The sequence below is a fragment of the Pleurodeles waltl genome, chromosome 1_2 (genome assembly GCF_031143425.1).
Source record: "Pleurodeles waltl isolate 20211129_DDA chromosome 1_2, aPleWal1.hap1.20221129, whole genome shotgun sequence".
NCBI classification, from domain to species: Eukaryota; Metazoa; Chordata; class Amphibia; order Caudata; family Salamandridae; genus Pleurodeles; species Pleurodeles waltl.
Window position 1 is genome coordinate 713,881,237 of NC_090437.1, and position 25,420 is coordinate 713,906,656.

A 25,420-nucleotide genomic window follows, 5' to 3' on the forward strand; every position below is an offset into this window, starting at 1 on the left:
TTGTACATGTCCTGATTTGTGGACAGAACATGTTAAGAACAGAACCCTAACTTGACAAGTGTACTGTACATTGTGGTTTACTGGTCAAACGGATTTTCAATAAAGAACTAAAAACAAAGGGTTTTTGAAATTCCTATGTTCTGAGAATGGGGAACATCTTTCTTTGGAATACTTGTTTATAAATGATGCTTAGTGTGTGTTGCATCACATCATGTTGGTTCTGAAAGCTCATAATCAATGTTTAAGCCAATAGCATTTGCATTCTGTTGGTTGTAAGATCTACAGTCACTACTACATTTTTTCAATTATAAATAAAGAATAGGCCAAAAAGTACTGAATGTAAGATTGACCAGCATGTTACAAAAAGAGATGTAGTGAGCTGCTTTAATGCAGGCCCTCGTAGAGCGTAATCAGTGCTTTAAGATCAATTATTGAACATAATGTTGCACAAGGGAACAACTTCTGAAGTGTTTCTCCTCAGATCAACACGGCTGCTTTGTTCTCACATGACTGCGTCACACAAAAGTGTTGAAATGTCACACAGAAACAAGCAGAACACAAGGGCGTAGCACAGACTCCTGCAGTCCTTCGGTGCAGGGGCCTGCCACCCTTTGGGAGGTTGGGGGCATCCAGTCCAAAACCTAGGAATAGCAGTGAGACATCAAGTGGCAATGCCCCTCACCACATTCTGTAAGGGGACCGATAGGCGCAGGTAGTCAGTGTGAGATTAGAAATAATCATGTTGCAGTTTGGAAGGTGAATGAGCAATAAAGATGTATTTAAATTTTGTTTTTATCTTATCATATTTGTTGTGCTTTCAGAGACTGAGGTCAAATGTCAGACTACGGGCATTATTACGAATTCGGCGGGCGGTTTAGGCCGTCTGCCGAATTTCTGAGGGGGCGGTTGCCGCCATAGTGGCTACCTCCCCGCTGGGCCCATTAAGAGTTTCCCGCTAGGTCAGTGGGCAGAAACCTGAGTTTCCGCCCACTGGCCTAGCGGTAAACAGCCTACAACATTGACTTTGGCACGTAATCGAGCCAGCAGCTAGGCTGTAGGATGCAGGGTGTACCATCTCCTTCGCAATGTTGAATATTGTGATGGTGCTGGCCAGGGGGGCCCCTGCACTGCCCATGCCATGCAATCATTTTGTGTCACTCTACTGCCTGAACACACCGAAATGTCACACCCAATCAAAGTGTGGAAATGTGGTCTACTGGCCCAAGCGGCTGACTTTGGTAATAGGGAACCAGGTTTGAGTCCCAGGTGTGGGCTCAAATGTCTGATGATTTGGGGCAAATCACTTAATCTCTCCATGCCTAAAAACAAAATTTTTAAATTAATGTGACTTTGAGTAATATACTACGGTGCTCATATAAAGTAGAGGTGGGCGAGTCAACAACTTAACAGGGAGAGACGAGCCAGAGTCTGGCTCAGATCTAGGAGCCTGTGCATGACCGGAGAACTGAACATATTTGCTATGTATGTTGTTAGAAATGGGGTCTTTGGTTGACAGTCAGGTTACCCCCTGTTCAAGCAAGGACCCTCACTCTAGTCAGGGTAAAAGAGAATCACCCTCAGCTAACCCCTGCTTACCCCCTTGGTAGCTTGGCAGAGCAGTAGACTTAACTTCAGAGTGCTAGGTGTAAAGTATTTGTACCAACACACACAGTAACTTAATGAAAACACTACAAAATGACAACACCAGTTTAGAAAAATAGGAAATATTAACTAAACAAAACAAGACCAAAACGACAAAAATCCACCATACACAAGTCAAGTTATCAATTAAAAATCAAAAAGAGTCTTTAAGTAGTTTTAAAAACACACTAGCGCTGCTAGAGTGAAAATGTACCTGGTGTGCGTCAAAAATAACCCTGCACGAGCAGGTGTGCGTCAAAAATAACTCCGCACGGCGGTATTTGAGTCAAAAATCCAGCCGCACGATGATCCGAAAATCCTGCAGCGCAGGTTGTGATCTCCCAGCCTCCGTCAGCGATGCTGCGCATCGTTTCTCCTGTTCCGTGCGTTGATTTTTCGGTCGCGTTTCCTGCGAGCGTCGTTTCTCAGCTGCGGAGCCGGCGGTGCGTCGTTTTTTTCAGCCGCAGATCGGATTCGCATCAATCTTTTCCTCTGTGCGTCGATTTTCTTGTCTTTAGGCTGCCAGCTTCTCCTTTCAGGGTTCCAGGAACTGGATGGGCACACAGGGCAGAGTAAGAGCCTCTACAGAGACTCCAGGTGCTGGCAGAGAGAAGTCTTTGCTGTCCCTGAGACTTCAAACAACAGGAGGCAAGCTCTAGATCAAGCCCTTGGAGATTTCTTCTCAAGATGGAAGGCACACAAAGTCCAGTCTTTGCTCTCTTACTCTGTCAGAAGCAGCAACTGCAGGATAGCTCCACAAAGCACAGTCACAGGCAGGGCAGCTCTTCTTCCTCAGCAATTCAGCTCTTCTCCAGGCAGAGGTTCCTCTTGGTTCCAGAAGTCTTTGAAGTCACCTTTCTTCAAAGGGGACTCACAGCTACTTGTGAAATCCTGCCTTGCCCAGGCAAGGCCTCAGACACACACCAGGGGGTTGGAGTCTGCATTGTCAGAGGCAGGCACAGTCCTTTTAGATGAGAGTGACCACTCCACCCCTCCCTCCTAGCAGAGATGGCTAATTAGGAAATGCAGGCTACACCCCAGCTCCCTTTGTGTCACTGTCTAGTGTGAGGTGAAAAACAACCCAACTGTCAAACTGACCCAGACAGGGAATCCACAAACAAGGCAGAGTCACAGAATGGTTTCAGCAAGAAAATGCTCACTTTCTAAAAGTGTCATTTTCAAACACACAATCTCAAAACCAACTTTACTAAAAGATGTATTTTTAAATTGTGAGTTCAGGGACCCCAAACTCCACGTCCATCTACTCTCTAGGGGAATATACACTTTAATCATATTTAAAGGTAGCCCCCATATTATCCTATGAGAGAGACAGGCCTTGCAACTGTGAAAAACGAAATTGGCAGTATTTCACTGTCAGGACATATAAACCACATTAATATATGTCCAACCTTATCCATACACTACACCCTGCCCTTGGGGCTACCTAGGGCCTCCCTTATGGGTGCCTTACATGTAAGAAAAGGGAAGGTTTAGGCCTGGCAAGTGGGTACACTTGCCAAGTCGAATTTACAGTGTAAAAATACACACAAAGACACTGCAGTGGCAGGTCTGAGACATGATTACAGGGTTACTTGTGTGGGTGGCACAACCAGTGCTGCAGGCCCACTAGTAACATTTGTTTTACAGGCCCTGGGCACCTCTGGTGCACTTTACTAGGGACTTAACAGTAAAACAAATATGCCAATCATGGAGAACCAATTACATACACATTTTAAACAGGAGCACTTGCACTTTAGCACTGGTTAGAAGTGATAAAGTGCCCAGAGTAATAAAAACAGCAAAATCAGAGTCCAGCACACATCAATAACCTGGGGAACAGAGGCAAAAAGTTAAGGGAGACCACGCCAAGGATGAAAAGTCTAACACGTGTCCCCTCCAGCTAAAAGTGGAGAGCAACTACCCAACCTCATGGGAGTTCTCATCACTAAGGCGTAAGAACCTGGACAGACCATCAGCACTGGCGTGCTCTGTACCAGGACGGTGTTCCACCGTAAAGTCCATCCCCTGTAGGGAAATGGACCACCTCAACAGTTTTGGATTCTCACCCCTCATCTGCATTAACCATCTGAGGGGCCTGTGGTCGGTCTGAACTCGGAAGTGAGTCCCAAACAAGTAGGGTCCTAGCTTCTTCAGTGCCCAGACCACAGCAAACGCTTCGCGTTCTATGGCACTCCACCTACGTTCCCTGGGTAGTAACCTCCTGCTAATGAAGGCTACGGGTTGATCTAGGCCCTCTTCATTAAGCTGTGAGAGTACTGCTCCAATACCATGCTCTGAGGCGTCTGTTTGCACAACAAACTCCCTGGAGTAGTCAGGTGCCTTCAGCACAGGTGCTGTGCACATGGCAGCCTTCAGGGCATCAAAAGCGTTCTGGCAAGCCTCTGTCCAGATCACTTTCTTGGGTTGCTTCTTAGAAGTCAACTCAGTTAAGGGGGTAACAATGGTACCATATCCCTTAACAAACCTCCTATAATATACTGTGAGACCTAAAAAGGCTCTCACTTCAGTCTGGGTCTTGGGAGGCCCCCAAGCCAGAATCGTGTCAATCTTAGGCTGTAGGGGTGCCACCTGGCCACTCCCCACCTGGTGTCCTAAGTACACCACAGAACCCTGCCCTATTTGGCACTTGCTCGCCTTAATAGTGAGGCCTGCCTTCTGCAGGGCCTCTAACACTCTCCAGAGGTGTTGCAGGTGTTCCTCCCATGTGGAACTAAACACAGCAATGTCATCCAGGTAGGCGGCACTGAACTCATCCAGTCCTGCCAACACCTGGTTGACCAACCTCTGAAAGGTGGCAGGGGCATTCTTCATCCCAAAGGGCATCACGTTGAAGTGGAAGTGCCCATCTGGGGTAGAAAATGCTGACCTCTCCTTTGCCCCCTCAGTTAAGGCAATCTGCCAGTACCCAGATGTTAAATCAAACGTACTGAGGTAATTGGCAGCTCCTAACCGATCAATGAGCTCATCAGCTCGGGGGATGGGTTGTGCGTCAGTCTTGCTGACCGCATTGAGACCCCGGTAGTCCACACAGAACCTAAGTTCCGGAGTGGCACCAGGAGCAGCAGCCTTTGGGACCAATACCACTGGGCTGGCCCAAGGACTGCTGGAGTGCTCAATAACCCCTAGGGGTACCTTTTGGAGACTTCCTCCTTAATGCAAGTCCTGACCCTGTCAGTCACCCTGTAAACCTTATGTTTAACAGGTGTACTGTCCCCAGTGTCCACATCATGTGTGCACAGGTGTGTGAATCCTGGGAGCAGGGAAAACAGCGAGGCGAACTGTCCCAACACATGGCGACAGTCCCTCTGCTGTTCCTCAGTCAGGGAAGGGGAGAGGATCACTCCCTCCACAGACCCATCTTTCTCTCCTACAGACAAGAGGTCAGGAAGAGGCTCACTCTCTTCCTCCACCCCATCATCTGTAGCTAGGAGCATGGATAGCTCAGTTCGCTCAAAGTGTGGTTTGAGGTGGTTGACATGTAGGACCCTCAAAGGGTTCCTGGGGGATTGCAAGTCTACCAGATAGGTGACCTCGCTCTTTCTTTCCACCACCTCAAAAGGCCCAGTCCACTTATCTTGGAGAGCCCTAGGCTCCACTGGTGCCATGACCCACACTTTTTGTCCAGGCTGAAACTCAACCAGAGTGGCATTCTGGTCGTACCACCGTTTCATATCCTCCTGGCTTGCTTCCAGGTTCTCCTGAGCGAGACTCCTGAAGCGGGCAGTCTGGTTTCTTAGTGCCAGCATGTAGCTAAATACATCCTGGGGTGGTTTACTAGGAGCTTTCTCCAAAGCCTCCTTCACCAGACTGAGCGGTCCCCTCACAGGGTGGCCATAGATGAGCTCAAAGGGGCTAAAGCCAAGTCCCTTTTGAGGCACCTCCCTGTAAGCGAACAGAAGGCATGGCAAGAGGACGTCCCACTTACGCCTCAAGGGCTCTGACAGGCCCTGAATCATGCCTTTCAAGGTGCGGTTGAATCTCTCAACCAGACCATTACTTTGGGGGTGGTAAGGTGTGGTGAACTTGTAGGTTACCCCACACACCTTCCACAGAGACTTCATATAAGTGGATATGAAGTTTGTACCTCTATCAGATACCACTTCCTTGGGGAACCCCATGCGGGTAAAAACTCCCATCAAGGCACGTCCCACCACGGGGCAGTGACCGTCCTTAGAGGAATGGCTTCTGGGTACCGTGTGGCATGGTCCACCAAGACCAGGATGAACCTGTTGCCCATGGCTGTCTTGGGGTCCAGAGGCCCCACAATGTCAATTCCTACCCGTTCAAAGGGGGTACTGACTATAGGAAAAGGTTGGAGGGGAGCTTTGCATTTCACCCCACTCTTGCCACTTGCCTGACAAGTCTGACAAGACCTAAAATAAGCAGCTGACTGCTTGTGCATCAAGGGCCAGTAAAAGTGGGAGACAAGCCTCTTATAGGTCTTGTCCTGCCCTAAATGTCCTGCCAAAGGCACATCATGAGCCAAACCCAGTAGGAAGGCCCTGAAGCACTGGGGTACCACTAGCATACGAGCTGACCCAGGCTCAGGAACCTTAGGCTCACTATACAGGAGGCCATCCTCCCAATATATCAGGTGAGTACCTGGCTCCTCGCCAGCCGCCTGGGCTGAAGCCTGCTGCCGCAGCCCCTCAAGAGTAGGGCACGCCTGCTGCGCTGTGCAGAATGCTTCCCTGGTGGGTCCCCCGTCTTGCTGCCACTGTGACAGCTCAGGGACCTCCCCCAGTTCAGCCACCTGATCCCCTGTAGGTTCCAGGGCGTCACCCTCCGGCTCCGCCTCCTCCCGGACCGTGGGAACCTCTGGGTCCGGTTTCCCGCGCCCCCTGCCCTTCCTCTTCTTGGCGGTCCCCTGGGCCACTGTTTCAGACTTCAGGGGCTCTTGACTACCCTGATTGGCTGCCATAGACAAGGTGGATATGCATACCCACCCAGGCAGACCCAACATCTCCAAGTGAGACCTGTGTTCCACCTCCTTCCAAGGGGAATCCTCCAGGTCGTTGCCTAGCACACAATCAACAGGCATGGTTGGACTCACAGCTACTTTCCAGGAACCTGAGACCCCCCCCCCATTCAAAGGGAACCTGCGCCACTGTGCTGAGGCGCTCAGAGTTGTCTACCGCAACTACTTGGTGAAGTACCCGGGGATCAATCTGCTCTTCAGACACCAGGTGACTCCTCACTGTAGTCACACTGGCTCCTGTGTCTCTCAGAGCCTCCACCCTCTGTCCATTGATGGTCACCCATTGACTGTAATTCTTAGTGTTATCAGGCACTAGGTTTCTCTGGACCATCTCACTGTCCCCTAGTGAGACAAGGGTAATTTCTGCTGGTTCCCACCCACCTGAAACCAACTCCTCCCCAAGCGCTACACTGGCCAAACCCTGGGACGGTGCACCAGTGGGTGCCGGTGTACTTCTGGGGCATTTGGGGTCCCCCCTCACATGACCCACCTGGTCACATGCATAACACTTACGTGGGGGACCACCTGCCACTGGCTTCCCTTTGGACAACCATGGCTTCTTTTCACTGGGGGGTTGGGAATCCTTACCCTGGGAATCAGTTTGGGGCCCTTTAGAGAACTCCCCCTGTTTGCCCTTACCACCCCCTTTCTTCTGAGAGGGACCCTGCCCACCCTTGGCGTGGTCTGCCCCACACCTCTTTTGGACCCTGGTGCTCTCCCAGCGGTCCGCTTCCTGCGCAAGCTTCCTGGGGTCAGTCAGCTTGATGTCAATGAGGTGCTGGCGCAGCTCTGGAAAACATAAACTGTACAAGTGCTCCCAAGCAATTAAATTGTAAAGCCCCTCATACGTGTTTACCTTACTGCCCTTCACCCAACCATCCAGTGACCTGCAAAAAGAATCAACACATTCCAACCATGTTTGGGATTCCTTTCTCTTGTAGGATCTAAACTTCTCCTTTTACTGCTCAGGGGTGAGACCATACCTGGTGAGTAAGGCCTCCTTCATGACAGGGTAGGTGAGACCCTGAGCATCCCCTAAGGCTGTCAGTGTGTCCCTCCCCTCTGCCTCAAAATGCTTCCACAGGGCTGCCACCCAATGAGCTTCAGGGACCAGGTTCATGTGGAGAGCTGACTCATAACCCTTGAACCACAAGTATATATCATCCTCCCTCTTATAATTCCTCACAAGGTCTTTTGGGGTGTGCACCCTTCTCTCAGGCTACACTGTAGGATTGCTGCCACCATCCCTACTGGATTGACTCCTCTGATCTATCTCTTTTAAACTGAGCTCATGAGCCATTGCTAACTTCCTTTCCTCAATGGCCAGCCTTCTCTGTTCTATCTCTAGACTGAGCTTTTTCAGCTCCAATTGGTACTTCCTCTCTGCCTGTCTGTCCTGTAACTCTTCAGGTGTCAGACCCTTGGAGGACACACTGCTACCTGCCCTGGAGACTCTCTCCTGAGACATAACAGGCCCACCCACTACATCAGTGTGAGTGACTTGCAACTCCTCCTCCCCCTCTGGCTCCTCATCTGTGTGCCCCTCAGCTGCTTTGGCTGTCACCCAGGCCCTCAGCGCCTTTTGCAGCTCATCCTTCCTGTATGAGCTTTTAATGGGACAGCCAAAATTACTACAAAACTGCTTCAACTGAGCCACTGTGTAGCTCTCCAATTTCTCCAAATCAAAAGCAGCTCAAGCTAGGGCATCTCCAGACTGAGACATGATGAGAGGTTAAAAAAAAGTGCAAAGTTCCAAAAACAGAAAAGCAAGTTCTCAAATGAAGTTCCAGAAAAGTCAATCACAGGATCAGCGAAAAAAGAAACTGAATGCAGAGCAAAAACAGTCCAAATAGAAAAAAAACAAAAATCACAAGACTAGTAGTATGTGGTCACGTAGTGGTCTGAACTCAAACAGTAGTGTACACTTAATTACTGTATGTCAAGTAGAAATACAAGCCCAAATCCCACCGTTGCCACCAATGTTAGAAATGGGGTCTTTGGTTGACAGTCAGGTTAACCCCTGTTCAAGCAAGGACCCTCACTCTAGTCAGGGTAAAAGAGAATCACCCTCAGCTAACCCCTGCTTACCCTCTTGGTAGCTTGGCAGAGCAGTAGGCTTAACTTCAGAGTGCTAGGTGTAAAGTATTTGTACCAACACACACAGTAACTTAATGAAAATACTACAAAATGACACAACACCAGTTTAGAAAAATAGGAAATATTTATCTAAACAAAACAAGACCAAAACGACAAAAATCCACCATACACAAGTCAAGTTATCAATTAAAAATCAAAAAGAGTCTTTAAGTAGTTTTAAAAACACACTAGCGCTGCTAGAGTGAAAATGTACCTGGTGTGCGTCAAAAATAACCCCGCACGGGCAGGTGTGCGTCAGAAATAACTCTGCACGGCGGTATTTGAGTCAAGAATCCAGCCGCACGATGATCCGAAAATCCCGCAGCGCAGGTTGTGATCTCCCAGCCTCCGTCAGCGATGCTGCTGGGCATCGTTTCTCCTGCTCCGTGTGTCGATTTTTCGTTCGAGTTTCCTGCGAGCGTCGTTTCTCAGCTGCGGAGCCGGCGGCGAGTGGTTTTTTCAGCCGCAGATCGGATTTGCGTCAATCTTTTCCCCGCACGGCGCGCTGTGCGTCGATTTTCTTGTCTTTAGGCTGCCAGCTTCTCCTTTCAGGGTCCCAGGAACTGGATGGGCACCACAGGGCAGAGTAGGAGTCTCTCCAGAGACTCCAGGTGCTGGCAGAGAGAAGTCTTTGCTGTCCCTGAGACTTCAAACAACAGGAGGCAAGCTCTAGATCAAGCCCTTGGAGATTTCTTCTCAAGATGGAAGGCACACAAAGTCCAGTCTTTGCCCTCTTACTCTGGCAGAAGCAGCAACTGCAGGATAGCTCCACAAAGCACAGTCACAGGCAGGGCAGCTCTTCTTCCTCAGCTATTCAGCTCTTCTCCAGGCAGAGGTTCCTCTTGGTTGCAGAAGTGTTTCTAAAGTCTGTAGATTTGGGTGCCCTTCTTATACCCATATTAGTCTTTGAAGTCACCTTTCTTCAAATGGGACTCACACCTACCTGTGAAATCCTGCCTTGCCCAGGCAAGGCCTCAGACACACACCAGGGGGTTGGAGTCTGCATTGTCAGAGGCAGGCACAGTCCTTTCAGATGAGAGTGACCACTCCACCCCTCCCTCCTAGCAGAGATGGCTAATTAGGAAATGCAGGCTACACCCCAGCTCCCTTTGTGTCACTGTCTAGTGTGAGGTGAAAAACAACCCAACTGTCAAACTGACCCAGACAGGGAATCCACAAACACGGCAGAGTCACAGAATGGTTTAAGCAAGAAAATGCTCCCTTTCTAAAAGTGTCATTTTCAAACACACAATCTCAAAACCAACTTTACTAAAAGATGTATTTTTAAATTGTGAGTTCAGGGATCCCAAACTCCACATGTCCATCTACTCTCTAGGAGAATCTACACTTTAATCATATTTAAAGGTAGCGCCCATATTATCCTTTGAGAGAGACCGGCCTTGCAACAGTGAAAAACGAAATTGGCAGTATTTCACTGTCAGGACATATAAACCACATTACTATGGCCCTCATTACGAGCCTGGCGGTCTGTGACCGCCAGGCTCGCGGTTGGCGGGAGCACCGCCGACAGCCCGGCGGTGCCCCGCAGGGCATTCTGACCGCGGCGCTTTGGCCGCGGTCAGTGCAGGAAAACCGGCGGTCTCCCGCCGGTTTTCCGCTGCCCGTTGGAATCCTCCAAGGCGGCGCAGCTTGCTGCGCCGCCGAGGGGATTCCGACCCCCCCTACCGCCATCCAGTTCCCGGCGGTCCGCCCGCCGGGAACCGGATGGCGGTAGGGGGGGTCGCGGGGCCCCCGTAAGAGGGCCCCTAAATGTATTTCACTGTCTGCTTTGCAGACAGTGAAATACGCGACGGGTGCAACTGCACCCGTCGCACAGCTTCCACTCCGCCGGCTCGATTCCAAGCCGGCTTCATCGTGGAAGCCTCTTTCCCGCTGGGCTGGCGGGCGGCCTGAAGGCGGCCGCCCGCCAGCCCAGCGGGAAAGTCAGAATCACCGCCGCGGTCTTTCGACCGCGGAACGGTATTCTGGCGGCCCCCGACAGGCCGGCGGCGACCGCCGCCGGCCAATGTCGGAATGAGGGCCTATATGTCCTACCTTATTCATACACTGCTCCCTGCCCTTGGGGCTACCTAGGGCCTACCTTAGGGGTGCCTTACATGTAAGAAAAGGGAAGGTTTAGGCCTGGCAAGTGGATACACTTGCCAAGTCGAATTTACAGTGTAAAAATACACACACAGACACTGCAGTGGCAGGTCTGAGACATGATTACAGGGTTACTTGTGGGGGTGGCACAACCAGTGCTGCAGGCCCACTAGTGACATTTGATTTACAGGCCCTGGGCACCTCTGGTGCACTTTACTAGGGACTTAACAGTAAAACAAATATGCCAATCATGGAGAACCAATTACATACACATTTTAAACAGGAGCACTTGCACTTTAGCACTGGTTAGCAGTGGTAAAGTGCCCAGAGTAATAAAAACAGCAAAATCAGAGTCCAGCACACATCAATAACCTGGGGAACAGAGGCAAAAAGTTAAGGGAGACCACGCCAAGGATGAAAAGTCTAACATATGTCATACAACAAACATCACATAAAACATGATAAAGTCTCTTCAAAATTCATAAAATTGTTCTTCTTTAACATGTGAAAGTTTTGGCATTAATAGAACACATTATAGCAATGCACTGAGAACCACTTATTCTAAACTCACATATTTGAAAGTGCTTTCATGTGTGATGAAGAAAAAACGAGTTTTTGTGAAACGTTTGCCTAATATCACACAACTTATATGGGAAAGCCAAGATGTATCCAATTTGTCTGGTTTCACCTTGTACGAATTATCTAGTAAAAGTTTATCTAGTTGTCTTTCCTCATTTTAAGGCTTTGTTTAAACATATTATTATTTTAAATATACCACAAACTCGACCCGAAGGTTTTGGAGTGCCTTACATGAGCAACAGTTACACTACACAAGGTCGCATGCATTTAGGGGTGGACAGCTGACCGATTTTCTACCAAACCACTGGTATTTTGATGTCCCAGACTGTACATATTTAAGCGAAATAACCTAAAGCCGGTATTTTCAGCCTCTATCTGTACACACTTCAAACAACAAAGATAAATAGAAAACACGTTTAAATGTGTTCTAGAGCTGTGTTGATGACCCATGACTAATAATTAAACAAAACAAAGACAAAAAAGTCTCCCACATCTAAATATAAAACCACTTCAATGCCAATGTGCTAAAGTTCGCACTACATACACAGCTACAAAAATGAAGTGAAAATTTGGCAGCTATCACATCGACTAAATTTCTCCCTCTCTTCTTATTACATTACCTGTTGAATCGTACAGTGTTTTGCCTGCAAGTTTTCAGCCTCCCTCTCCAGCTATTATGGTTAATACACTGAAATACATTTTAATGCACCATTTGCACTAAGCTTGTTCCATCACCCCAGTAAAGTTGGGTACTCGCGGGTTGCGCTTGCTCACTCTTGGCACTTCACACTTGTGCCCCAGATTCTCCATACAAAACATAGAAACCTCGCATGACGCGGATTCCCACACACTGCACTCTCGCGCTCCCCTGCCCGTCCCTTTTTTGCTAGAGAAGGCCTCAGCCACGGAGGAGCAGGCCCGCCCATCTGCGTATGCACCGCCTTCCTCCCTAGCCCACCCCTTGTGCTGGCGGAAGGGAACAGGCTCGCTCTGCACCCGGGACTGCTGAGGCAGCGCTCGGCTTTACTAGCAATGGGCAGTGCTGTACTCTGGGGCCCCAGGGGCCTGAGCGCTGCCCTTCGGATCCAGCTCTTGTCACGGCTGAAAAGGCAGAGCCCTGTCGCCCCTCTCTGCACTCCCATCCGTCTGTTGGGCAGCAATAGCAACCGGCCTGGCTCCGGAGAGGGCTGCGCCGGGCGGGGGCGCCCACCGGTCAGAGTGGGGTGTGCCTCCGGCTTCTGGGGAGACACGGCAGCTGCAGGTAAACACGGCGCTGTGCCTAGTAGAGAGACATGGTCGGAGACCTGCTCCAGGAAGTTATGTGGCCCTAAAGTTTACAATGACCCCTGCTGTGCCCGCGCCTTGAATCTTTTTGTTGTTTGCCCATGCCCCTGCAGAGGACAGCTGCCCACAGGACTGCATGCTCTTCTGTGGAGCTCATATAGCTGTCTGCTGCCCCTGCAGGGGGAAACATTCCCTTAAACCCTGGTCTGCTAAAGATCTGAAGAAATGTTTACAACATTATAGCTGACAAACTCTTTTATCCTACTCCGAGAGAGTTAAGAGCGCAGGAGGGTAACTTTATCATCTTGTCCAGGACTTTAAGTGGGATGAACAAGTGGAGGACTATCAGACACTTTGAACTTCTGTGATTCCCAGAGGGTACCAGCAGACTGCTATTTTGGTTCCTCTCTGAGCTTTCTGTTATTGCATCCAGATCCACAACTGGCATACACTTAAAATTCAGCCAGGACTATTGGCTTTGTCAGTTGTTGTTAGCTGTTTGTGATAAATGAGTAACAATTATTTTGTTTTAAATAAAGTTACATAGAAAATGTTTAAATTATGAAATTGTGAGCCTTTGAATTACTTGGGCCTGGGTAATGGTCTTCAGTGTGTCTCAATCACTCTCATTATGGTCACAAGATATGTACGCCGTATTTCTCTTCACATCTCGTCCATTTTCATATCTTTCACTTCATCTCTTTCCTTTTAAGCACCTTTTTCTTACTCTCCTGAATACACACCCTCACATCTCCTTCACGTCACCTTCCCCCAAACACAAAATGCACCCAGTCACAGATAAGCACTGCACTTTCTGTTACTTTCCCCTTGTCAGTATTTTGACAAGTGTATACCTCCTTCACACACATTTGCACAGAATCACAATTGCAACTAGAGTGTTCTGTGCACTCTGCAGAGAGGCCAAGGTGTAGAGAACCATGTATTCTGAACACCCTTTTCACTCTGTCAGGCACTTTGAGAATCTTGCACTACATGAACTCCAGAGCTCCCTATCATAGCCTTTTATACGCACCTGGAGGCGACTCAGTTTTAAGTATGCACTAAACAAGAATAATGTGCTGCAGGAAAAAATACTGAAACACAACATCCTGGAAACAGGCAAGAGTCTTAGGGAATGCTAGATTAAATAAAACGTGTTCAATATACAGCAGGACTAAATAGTTGACATGGATTTCCTTAGTGTTTTTTACATTAATTGTTCAGAAATCAAGCAGTGTTTTTGCCAGCAAAGTTAAGGGCATGAATATAGGGCCCAATAGTAACCCTTTTCGATTTCTGGTTTTAATTACCACCGAGTCTGAGACCTGGAGGGACCCGGCCCACCTAAAGCCCTGATTATGACTCTTTGGAGACTGTCTCTTTGTCATCTTTTCAATGTTAAGATGAGTAGGCTCAATACTAGTGGATGCTAGCACTGTCACATTAGAGTAGGAGTATTTGATAGTGACAGCTGCCAGCTGGATATTTGTAGGCGTCACTGGCACAAGAATCCAATCGTCCATGTTCCCTTCTACTAGCTTGAAACTGTTGCAAGCGTTCGACCATGGTGGTGTGCGTGGATTAAAATGGGCTGGGTACCTCTGGATCGCAAACCCACCAGCAATTAAAAACTGACATTGAAACTGGTCCCTGTTGTGCCCTATATCCATCTCTTTAACTTTGCAAATAAAAACACTAATTGATTCCTCAACAATGTCTGTAAAATATTAGGTAATCCATACCAGTGATACATTCTTTGTTGGCGTTTCATATGTTTACTTAGTCTTTCGTTTTTTTTAGAGTATGTGCTTTTTCCTATAGATTTTAATTTTCGTGCAGCTATCAGTTTTATATTGTGCACGCTGTCAACTGAGTCGCTTCGGTGTGTCTGCGTGAGATCAGTTTAAGAGGGTGTTTGCAACAGGTCATGATTCAAAGGCCTAGATTTGAGACTGAAAGAAGTGCCTGTTTCTTACAGTGCAGTCCTTAGTTTGAGCTGGTGGGCCCAGGTGGGGCCCACCAGAAGTCATTTTGGATACTGGCACTTATTTTTCCTTATGAGATTTTGACCCAGAGGAAGAGAATGAAACACATACAGCGGCCAAAAAGGAAGAGAATGGTGGGAAAATCATGACAAAGGGAGAAAGAAATACCTTACCACAAGAGTGAACTAAAGAGGCAGGGAGTGTCTAGTGGTGGGTTAGAGGGTCACAGCGAGCTATCAAAACTATGCAGCCTTGTTATTCAGCACACTGGCTTTCAGTAACACAGGCTGACAGTTTCTGAGCAAAACTGTGATACCTAGAACTTATTCTTTTTAAATTAGGCACTGCCACAGTGTATGTGTGTCATAAAGGTGTTCAGAACAAATGCACATTCAATACTTGGCCTCTCTGCAGATCACATGGAGCAATCATCACATGTGGCAGTTTTAATTGTGATTCTATGTGATTGTGTTTGGAGGCGGTACTCAGGTGACCAGTTATTAACAAGAAGAAAGTAAAAGAAAATGCAGTGCTTAAAAGTGAGTGAGTGTGTTCTGAGGGTGTGGGTTTGTGGAATTAAAGTGATGCAAGGAAGAACAAGCAGGAGAGAATGAAAAGAGGGTGCTGAAGAGGAAAGAGATAAGGTGTGAGATACACATGTGGAGAATTTTTGAAAAAATATGGGGAGAAAATTGTCATGTCTTACAGAGCGATTTAAAGAGAAAAGTGGTGTGAAGGGAAGAACAGGTGTGATTGAGAAACTCCGAAGGCCACTGCCACTTCCACCGAACTCAGTAATGTTTATTCAGAGTTTCACATTTTCAAAATTGAAACATTTTCAATTATAATTATTCACAGCAAAATAATTGTTTTTACACATGTAGCTGATACCGCTAACAAGCAGTGGCAAAGCCACTAGGTCTGGCTTGTTTTAAGTGCATGTCTGTTATTGTGTAATATTGTTATGTGCTGTAGTAGAAAACCTACAGAAGGGCACCATAATTCTGGTTGAGTGGCACACTATGGGAAATACAGGAATTTATTTGTATGTTTCAAGCCACACTTATAATTACATAGGCCAGGCCTCTTGGAAAGGACAGCTAGCTATGCTTCTTAGGCCACGTCCATTTAGAGGCGCCCCCGCTTTTTTTAATCTCATTTAAAGCCCTGGTAGTTTGATTGTGTGAGCACTGACAGCTTGAAAGTTCCTAGAACCAGATTTACCAGTTCCATGAGAGCTAGTTCATGGTATTGTTAGAAACATTTTATTGTGTGATCCTGAAAGCATGTTACTATCCAGTGCATTTCAAGGGTCTGTCAATACTCAACAAAGCACACATCTCTGCAGAGTTTATGAAGTTTTATTAAAAGGGTCACCTGTATCATTTTACAACATCATGCAGTATTATGATGATTCTTTATTTTGTAATGAATACTGTCCTCCGAAAGGTAATATATGGAAACCGGACCAGACTAATGTTGATTTTAGCGTTAGTGTGACTGTGTTTTTGTTATCAGCAGGAAGTTTTTGACAAGTTTGTGGAAGTCTGGTCTTAGTTTCTGGTAGGGCCTTCTGGGCAGCTAGCTTGGATCAGTGCTAACAAAGGGCGTGAGAAGTTGCCATCACCATTTGTGATGTAACTGTAGGCTGTTTGTATGCAGCCTGCCCATTAATTCCTAAAACCACTAACGTCAATTGTTAAGTATTTATAATGGAAGAATCATTATAGAGTTTTTGGTCAGTTACACTTTTAGACCTAGACAGTAGGAGTGAATGAATGTGCAGTACTTATGTGTAAACATTACACACCTCTTGATAAAAGTAAATACCTTATATGCACTTTGCAAAGTTTTACAAATACTACATTACTGCTATGTAAGTGTCCTGGCTGTGCTTTCCTTTGTGACCGTGTCTGTATAATGCCCACTGTGTTTCATGAAACAAAGTATGCTGTCACCTCTCTGGCCATGTGGTGGGCATGTGTGCCATCTCCCTTGGCCATATGGTGGGCACAATGTGTGATTACCTCCCGTGTGCCTTTGTATGCTATCCAGCCTAAGGAGCAAGGTTTGAGAAGAGACAACATATCCCTTTACATGGTCTGCTTGGAGGTGCTGAACTTGTCTTCTAGACATAGAGTCTCATGTATAGGAGCAACCTTTTTTAGGACATCTCTAATGTTCGGACTCTCACCACTGGGCAATAACTAGTGTTCAAGTGGAATATTGGAATGTTTTCTCAATTTATTCCTCTTTCTGCCTACGGTAGAACTCGAGAATCCTGCCCCAGCTTTTGGAGGTTCACTCCATCATCCACACACAGTTCAGTGTCTGGGGTTTATTCCCAGGGAGGCAGTGTATGGGCCAATGCTCTCATTTTCAGGCTGGTAACCACATCCTGGAACTTATGCAGATCTGTAGATTGCACCATCACCCGAGAGGGTATCCTGGTGCTGAGCAGGTTAATCAGATTTGTAGATCGCAGTATCACCCGGTGGGGTATTCTGGTGCTGAGCGCGTGTGAGTCTAAGCACACCTAGGGCCAAGTGGGGCTACACGAAAAGCCAAGTCTTGAACTTCTAGCAGAAATCAAGAAGTGAGGAAGCTCTTATATGTAGAGGCAGTTTGATCTACGCTTTCGGAGCAGTCAGTGAAGGAGAAGGTTTGACCGCCGGATCTGGTTTTCTGTATGCATGGGATTTGTGCACATACAAGTCAGGACGAGCAAAAGTGTCTGCAAGGTTTGTGAACGCAGATGTGATTTTTGTAGTATGCTCGCCAGTTGGCTTTGACAGTGTCTGAATATTGATTGTAATCAGAGCTTGAGGCATTGAGGCATGCTACCCTTCATCCTCTTTAAGTGTTTGATTTCAGTAACCACTTCTCCTCACTCACAAACACACTCATAAACATAAGAGAGCTAAGGAGAGCAAAGGAAGTGATTAAATCACAATTAAACTTTGCTGAGATCTTAGTAACCCGCTTTTTACCCTTTCTGCCATCAGAATAGAAGTTTCCTCAGCTTTGTTTTTTGATCTGCTCCTAGGGGTTTATTGACAAGTGATGTAAAACTGTAGTTACTTTGTGGGGAAAGCAGAAGAAATACCTAATGTCCTTTTGTCAATAAGGTAGCTCTTTAGCAGACATTTCAGATGATCAGATCTATATATTTGACAAATATGCATGTATTGGTTTCAAAGTTTTCTTAAAACTCCACCTTACCCTGCTTATTGGTAAAAAAAATATCTTCTGTGGTTTGAGAATGGAGCAGTGGAAGAGGTAGCGTGTTAATTGCGCACAGACTCCTGCATCCTCCCTTGTAATTCCATAAACAGCTTTTATTATTACCATATTCAAATTTATTCATTTTGACCTTCGTTTCTAATTCAGATTTTGGTGCATTAACTAGTGTGATACAGTGCTCTGTCCGGATCTGTCTCTTAGGCATGAAGTTGCAGGCACTGCTAAACATCCCAAAAAGGAAGATCCTGAGGGTCCTTTAAAACTAATGTTCCAAAACAAGCAGTAGATCTCATTGTTTCCTTGATTTTCCATGTAGATGTGAATGAGCAGTCAAAGCCCGACTCAAATGAGGAGATGTGCAGCAGGTCTAGATACAGAAAATTACAGTTATCGAAATAAAGTATACATTTTCAACCAAGAATGTGTATTAAACAACACTCTTCATAACATATCAAACACAGTACATACATGTAAGATGATATTCTCACAATAAATACTAGTAATCTTACGTGGAGAATGGTAATCAGATGATGAACTAGTCATCCTACAAAGCAGCAGGTAATCACACTGCACAATAATGAAATCGGCCCCCCCGGCCATAGAATCTGTAAAATATTCCCAAAGCTTTAATGTTCATAAAACGTTAATGTTCACGAAGCTGTGACCTCCTTTGAAAACAAAGGGACAGGACCAACATATTACAATAAAGTACTTGGATTACAGTTACGGAGGGTCCACAAATGTCTTCTGTTCTTCATACACACTCAGTAGAAGCACAGAACACAGCTGGAACGGAAAGGCACAGACTGACACAATGGAGTGCAGAACATTAATTTTGAATACGAAGGGTTTGCAAACAAATACTGAACAATAATCAATAGCAGCCGAGATCACTGTGTGGGGAAGCTGCCAGTCTCTCGCCAAAACGGCTTCTTTGTAGCAAATCAGTAATGTTTATAGTTTGCGACTCTAGAAGTTCATGAACATCTAAACATCACAAAGATCACAGAATAGTCATTCGAGTTCCGTGGTACCTCAAAGGAAGGGGATCACGTCTCCGAGCTCGGGCGTGCATTTGCTGAACGAAGAGGGAGTCTGGTGAAGGATGGATGTCACTGAAGGGTGGAAGTCCCCAAGCATCCTGCCTTGTAACAGGCCACACCAGTACCATCATCTGAATAGTTACTGGACACTCTTGTTCTGGACCACTGGGCATGACAGTGACATGAGGTATCAAAAATAACCGTGGGTGCAGCGAGAGGTGTGCTTTCCTGGCAGTCACCATCAGTCTAGTTTGTGTTTAGCACCAAGTGATCTTGGACGTCAGCCACCAGCTCTGTTAAAGGGGTGAAATGTGATTAGTGATTGTTCTTGAACATCAGTTATTGTTCAATGTTTCTTCAGCAAACTTCATCTGGCCTTGTGTTGATGGGTACAATATGCTTTAAGGCACTGATTTAGTTCTGTGGTCTACTTGGCTACCTGAGTACTTACCATCAGGCAAGGCATCAACAACATTGTAGACCAGCAGAGAGTCAGCAGGGCCTTCAGGCTTAGTCCTAGCCAGGGGATAGTAGGCAGTCCGCAGCTACACACTTGCGTATGCCACACAGCAGCAGGTTTCTCATGAGACTGAGTATAAAAGATAGGCGGTGAACTGCAGGGTAGTTCCAGCTGGAATTCACGTAGAGACCTTTGGACAGATATCCCTTGCTAATCACTGTCCTGTAAGATGCTCAATGTCACATATCAGGGAGTTCTTCTGCTGTTAAACCATTTGAAACCCATTCAGACTGGTTTGATAATGAGGAAGAAAAGAGAAGAAGTGGTGAATGGGGTTTTCCTCTAAACAAAACACTCCTCTTCTATTTTGCAAAAGCCATTCTTACTCTAATTCTGAAGCTTAAATATTCGTGATCAGCTATGGTAAGTGTAACGACAGGTGCAGTGGTACTGTTGTGAAGGATTTACCATATTCATTCCTTTTAGTGTTTTGAAAAGAGTTGCAGAAACAACGTCTATTCATAATGCTCATGAACATTGCCTGTATTAAAAAATAAACATGAAAGGCACCCTCCATCGACTACAAGCCCCTAGAGTTAGTTAACAAGGGTAACTGGTGGGCATTACCTCTGGATGCTATGAGACATCCCAAAAACGATAATAAGCTGCCACCACCCAGTCTCTGGATAAAGGTGGCTTGACTCTCGAGGCTACAAGTTGGGGAGACAGATTTAAGGACAGTCCGTTCAGGCCCCACGTAGTGGTTGACCCTTAGGAGCATCATTTTGCAATTTGAGGATTTACAGGGATTAGGAGGTTTAAAAAACAGTTGCCAAAAGAACAATACAGAGGAATTTTCATAGACAAAGGGAAAAATGGCAGAGTTGGCACGACAGCATGCTGTGTCAGGACCATTTGCTCTTGCACTCCCTGTACCTCAGATTGTAGTATATGATATGCAAACAGTGTATCATCTGCATCTGTATTGTGCTTCGTGGTGTGGCGCCGATCACAAGATGATATCCCTTTCGCTTCATCACTTTCTGTTTTTTGAAATGCGATTCACTGGGGGAAGTGTGTGGGTGTGTCAGTGCTGAAAATGCAGCACCTACTGCACGTCAGAATGAGCGAGCATTTTGGACATCTTGTGGATTTCTGAATAATGGGATAGCGCTGCACCGTGTAGATCAACCGAGCTGTGCAACCTGAATGAGCAGTGGTTGACTCTATGGTGGAATGTTACTGCATGGTGCTGGTCAGGATAGAGGTGCATTATGAATGCCCAATGAATGGGCCAGTGCTGGGATATTGGTGCTTAATAGAAATCTGAGTAGAGATGTGTTGCAAGAGCTCTGTGGATTTCTCGGTGTTTGAAAGTCTCTGTCATCTCGAGGCGAATATAGACGTGGATTATGGAAATTCTGCAACTGTTTCAATATGTATGGCCCAAGGCAAATTAGGGAAGCGCTAGGAGCACATATGATGACTGTAAGTAGTAAAGCGCCTACCTGATATGCCCAAATATGAATGTATTGTAATCTGTCAAATGTAAGCATTCTTTTTTTTAAAGTACAGCAGAAAATAAAACTCTTAGCGTTCTTTGCAATGCTGAAAGTGTGATAGCCAGTCTGATTACCGGTTAAGAGTTCTGGCTCTCATCTGCAACTCTCACAACAATCAACTGTCTAGTTAGAGAGTCAGAAGAACAAGGGTATTCACAAAACTGATATATCCACGTGTTAACATAATTAGAGACTGTAAAGCTAGTAAGTAACATTAGTCAGCAGTGCCTCAATCTGTACGTCCCTTGTGCGGCCCCATCATTCAATCCCTCTCTCTTTTTTTCCTTTTAGATGCGTACTCTTTGATGGTGAACCTCAGACTCGCCCACTTTTCCTCCCGCCTGATACCCTCAGTGGTTAAGATTCACTCCTACTAGCTTGAGTCTCATAGCACTGGAATCAGTCTAATATCCCCTCTAAATGTATTGGGTACTTCCAGCAACAAGTGATTCATGTTAGTGATGATGCACATTTTTCTGACTCATAAAGCACCAATGATGGGAAAACCAGGTTAATTGTATGTTTCTCTTGAGAGCAGTGCTTAATTTTTAAATTAAGAGGTGCCGGTGCTCAAAGCCCTTCTCGTAAACACGAGGCTTCTGTAATTAATTCTGCCAGCACTGAATACTGAGGCAGTGTAATCCTGAAGCAATCTCGGGCCTCTTCAATCCATTTACGGCCACCCCTGCTCCTTCAGCTCATCCTGCAACTTTCTACTTTCTCCCTTTATGGCATTTTTTAGTTTTTCCTTCTTCTGTCTTTCACATTTGTCTTTTGCTCGCAGCAAATGCTTGAGGCATAAGAATAAGCCCCGGCCCTCACAAATAAGTGCCGGTGCTCAGCACCGGAAACAACGAGCACAAATTAGGCACTGCTTGAGGGGCATACTCTACCTCTTTTTAATTGTTAATCTGCCCGTCTTCTCTGGCTTCTCAGTCATGGTGAAACTTCCAAGGCTTTACCAGATGATTCTCGTCAGAGTGCTTGAGCATGAGTTAGATGCGGAAGCTGTGGAGCCACAGCCTCACCTGTGGACCATATCAGTGGCCCCACTGACTTTATTAGCATCACACAGTTTAGTGATATGCCTTCTGCGCCTTCTAGCAATCTCTCCACACTCTCCCTTCAGAGCCCTCCATGCGGCTTTTCCTCTTGCCAGTAGCCTTGTAAACTAACAATCACCATGGGGAAAATGGGGAGCCTCCCAAATCCTGCAAGTGGAATCTCTCAACCAGACTCCTTTTTAGGGTTGAGCGCACAAATGCTCTGTCCCTGTTGTAATTGCTCTTTGGGCTTGTAACCACACCCATGTCACGCCTGTCACTTTCATTGGTTCATGGGCTTGCCTTTTAAAATCCGCTTGCTTTCATTAGTGAAAGGCATGCATACATCATGCCTTTTCCGATGTTTAGCCCTCCGCGAGTGCACCGGCCAACTACTGAAAACTTATGAGGCTCGATGTTTTCTGCACTACTTAATCTTTTTTTTATTCCACGCAGCAAGATCGTACTGAGTTTTACATAGCACAAGTACGCTCAGATTTTTTTGTTTTCAATTTCAGCGCGATCGCACTGTGTTTTACATAGCGCGATCGCCCTTGTTATTTTTTTCTCATTCAATTTGTGTGGCAAGAAAAGTCCGGTTAGGTGTTTACAACGCTAATAGCTCTAACCTAAGCAAATGCGAGACCCGTTGCATTGCAAATGCTTGTTAAGTCCAGTGAGCAATGGCAGAGGGGCATTCTGCCCCATATATAGCTCTACAAACTCCATGGCAATACATCCTTAAACAAATGCCACAAAGGCAGCCTGGATATGTCAAAAAAATCTGCACCTCAGTTGTCCACACCAGACATGTGGAACCTCCAGTTAATTGCCGTACCAGGGCACCAAAAGTTAGATGGCTTGTCCACCATGCCTCGTGCAGTTACCTACATTCTCATTCAGTGCTGGGATCGACATCTCACTGCCTCAGATTACAGAGGGACTGGCAGAGTTTGCTGTCAGAAGTAGCTAATTCTTGCATTTATTGTCAGACATATTACCCTTCATTCTACTTGCATATCACAATACTGACCAGCAGCTAGCACTGTGTTTGAGCTATGAAACATTCCGCCCGCAAAATTGGCGGGATTTGGCGACTCCATGTTACTCCTGTAACTGTCCTACCGGCTCTGAATGGCAGCACGACGTGCCTAATTTCTTCCAGTTATTGGAACTCCGCAAAATCTTGCTGAGTTTTTCTGTAACTCAGCAGAATTCTGCAGTCAAATTCTGCGAGTTCCGTCCTGTCCCAGTTGAAGCTGCAAGGAAAGCACATTCTACCTAAGCAAAATTTCTATGTACACCGCACAAGCGGTTCTTAAATCTTTTTACTTTTGTGAACCCCCGTGAATCACTATTGGAAGCCAGGGACCACAGCCAAAGCAATTTCTGTAATTTGACCCTCAGAGCAATACACGGATCTACTGAACCAAGAATACATTAAATAGATGCACAAATTATAAAATAGTATGCTAAATTCACAAACAAATACCTATTTAGAAATTTAAAAAAAAATGTATTTTAAAGCGAACGTTTGGATATTTTCAAAACAATGCCTAATTTCTAAAATACAAAGCAATACGCTAGACCCTAGCAAACAACTTTGTCTTTTTGCTCCTTATGCTTGTTCTCTTTTTATCTAAGGCATTTTCCCAGATTTCAGAAATTATTTTACAAGTAGTTTTTATCAATCGCCAGTGCAAATTTGATTTTCCTTACAAACGGCCTGAAAAAAGAAGCTATTCTCTATATCTATTTATGTATTATTATCAGATCATTGTCAGGTGACCTACCTGAGCAGTGTCGCAAATGTGCCCTGGAGTGGCAAAAATTGTTTGACCCACAGTACGATTCAAATAAAGACTGACCCTGTTAACTCTAAGGGGTGGTTCTTGTTAAGCGAGCACTGTAATAGTTTCAGAACTCTTGTAGTTGTATGCGAACACGTATGCAAGATGAGAGCTGCTTTAAAGACTAAAAGACATATTTATACTCTGTTTGCGCTGAAATTGCGTCATTTGTTTTACACAAATTCGGTGCAAACCTAACTCCATATTTATATTTTTACGTTAGACATGTCTAACATCAAAATATAGGAGTTTGCACCATTTGTTTTGGGATGCGTGCACCTACCTTGCATCAGTGAGATGCAAGGTAGGCATTCCCATCTAAAAAATGGTGCTACCCCCAGCCCTATATTTATTCTCCTGTGCTAAAATGAAGCATGGTGGGAGGAGGGGCTAACTAATGGTGCAAAGCCTGCTTTGCACCATTATCCAACGCTTAGGTCAGACCAGGCATTAGGGGACCTGTGGTCCCGTTTCCATAGTTAAACACCATGGAACTGGTCCTCAGGTGCCCTACCCAAGCCCCAGGAACACCCCCACCCCCACCAGAGGGACACCGGAGGATGGGGGAACCCATCCCAGGTAAGTATTAGTAAGTATTTGTAAATATTTTTTTTAAGTGCCACCTGGGGCCCTAAATTGGGGCCCCCTGCATGGCACAGGGTGCAGTTGCCATGCCCAGGGGTACACTTTTCCCCTGTGCTGGCCATTGGGGTGGGGGCATGACTCCTGTCTTTCATAAGACAGGACTCATGTGATATGGATGGTTGTGCATCAGGCATTTTTTTTTGCCTCAAACAGCCTAGTGTCATTGTTTGACGCTCAACCTCCATTTCCTCTACCGCCGCCCCCGACTAATGTTGTTGTTTTTTTTTTTCGTTAGGCCAGGCTTAGCGCCACCTTGCACCATTCCTTCAATATGGCGCCCGGCTGGTGCTGTGGAGTGGCACAAGCCGGCGCTTATCTTTTTGCCGCAAAACTGCATTAGCGCAGTTTTGTGGGAAAAAGTATAAATATGGGACTAAATTAGCGATGATGGATCACATTGGTAACAATGTGTAGTGTTATTTAGCCTGCAGGTCACTGTGTCTCTGCCAGTATAAGTCAATAGTAGAGGTATAATTGCTAGAGTAGGAGTTAATAAATTAATAGGAAATCGATAGTAACCTTTTGGAGTAACATGAGTAGCATTAGTTCATAGTTGGCCCCACATTTCATGTTAATTGGGCGTAGTAGTAGATGATAGTGCATAGTGGAACCATAGAGTCTCTAGACGAGAAGTGCACTACAAAACGAGGCCTAACATGAGTACCTCAAAAAAGACTGGTCATAAATTGCTATGTAAATTTTGCTGATTACCTACAGAAGCGATGGCACTAGCCAGAAGAGGCGGATATGAATGATAATGAGTCAGAAAGACAAATAGGAACATCATGGATTCTCAGTAATTATTTATATTGTCCAAAGACCAGCTACATACAAAACATATGCAGTG

General features: G+C 46.0%; 1 protein-coding gene across 1 annotated transcript in view; it reads left to right on the forward strand.

Annotated features, from left to right (window-relative positions):
- Positions 1-12,311: 12,311 nt before the first annotated feature.
- LOC138303648 (uncharacterized) overlaps positions 12,312-25,420 on the forward strand; it is a 670,623-nt gene continuing 657,514 nt past the window's right edge. Inside the window, exon 1 of the mRNA XM_069242952.1 lies at positions 12,312-12,719. Within this exon, the coding sequence (XP_069099053.1) occupies positions 12,491-12,719 (229 nt within the window). The 5' untranslated portion in view covers positions 12,312-12,490. The remainder of the gene's footprint in view (positions 12,720-25,420) is intronic.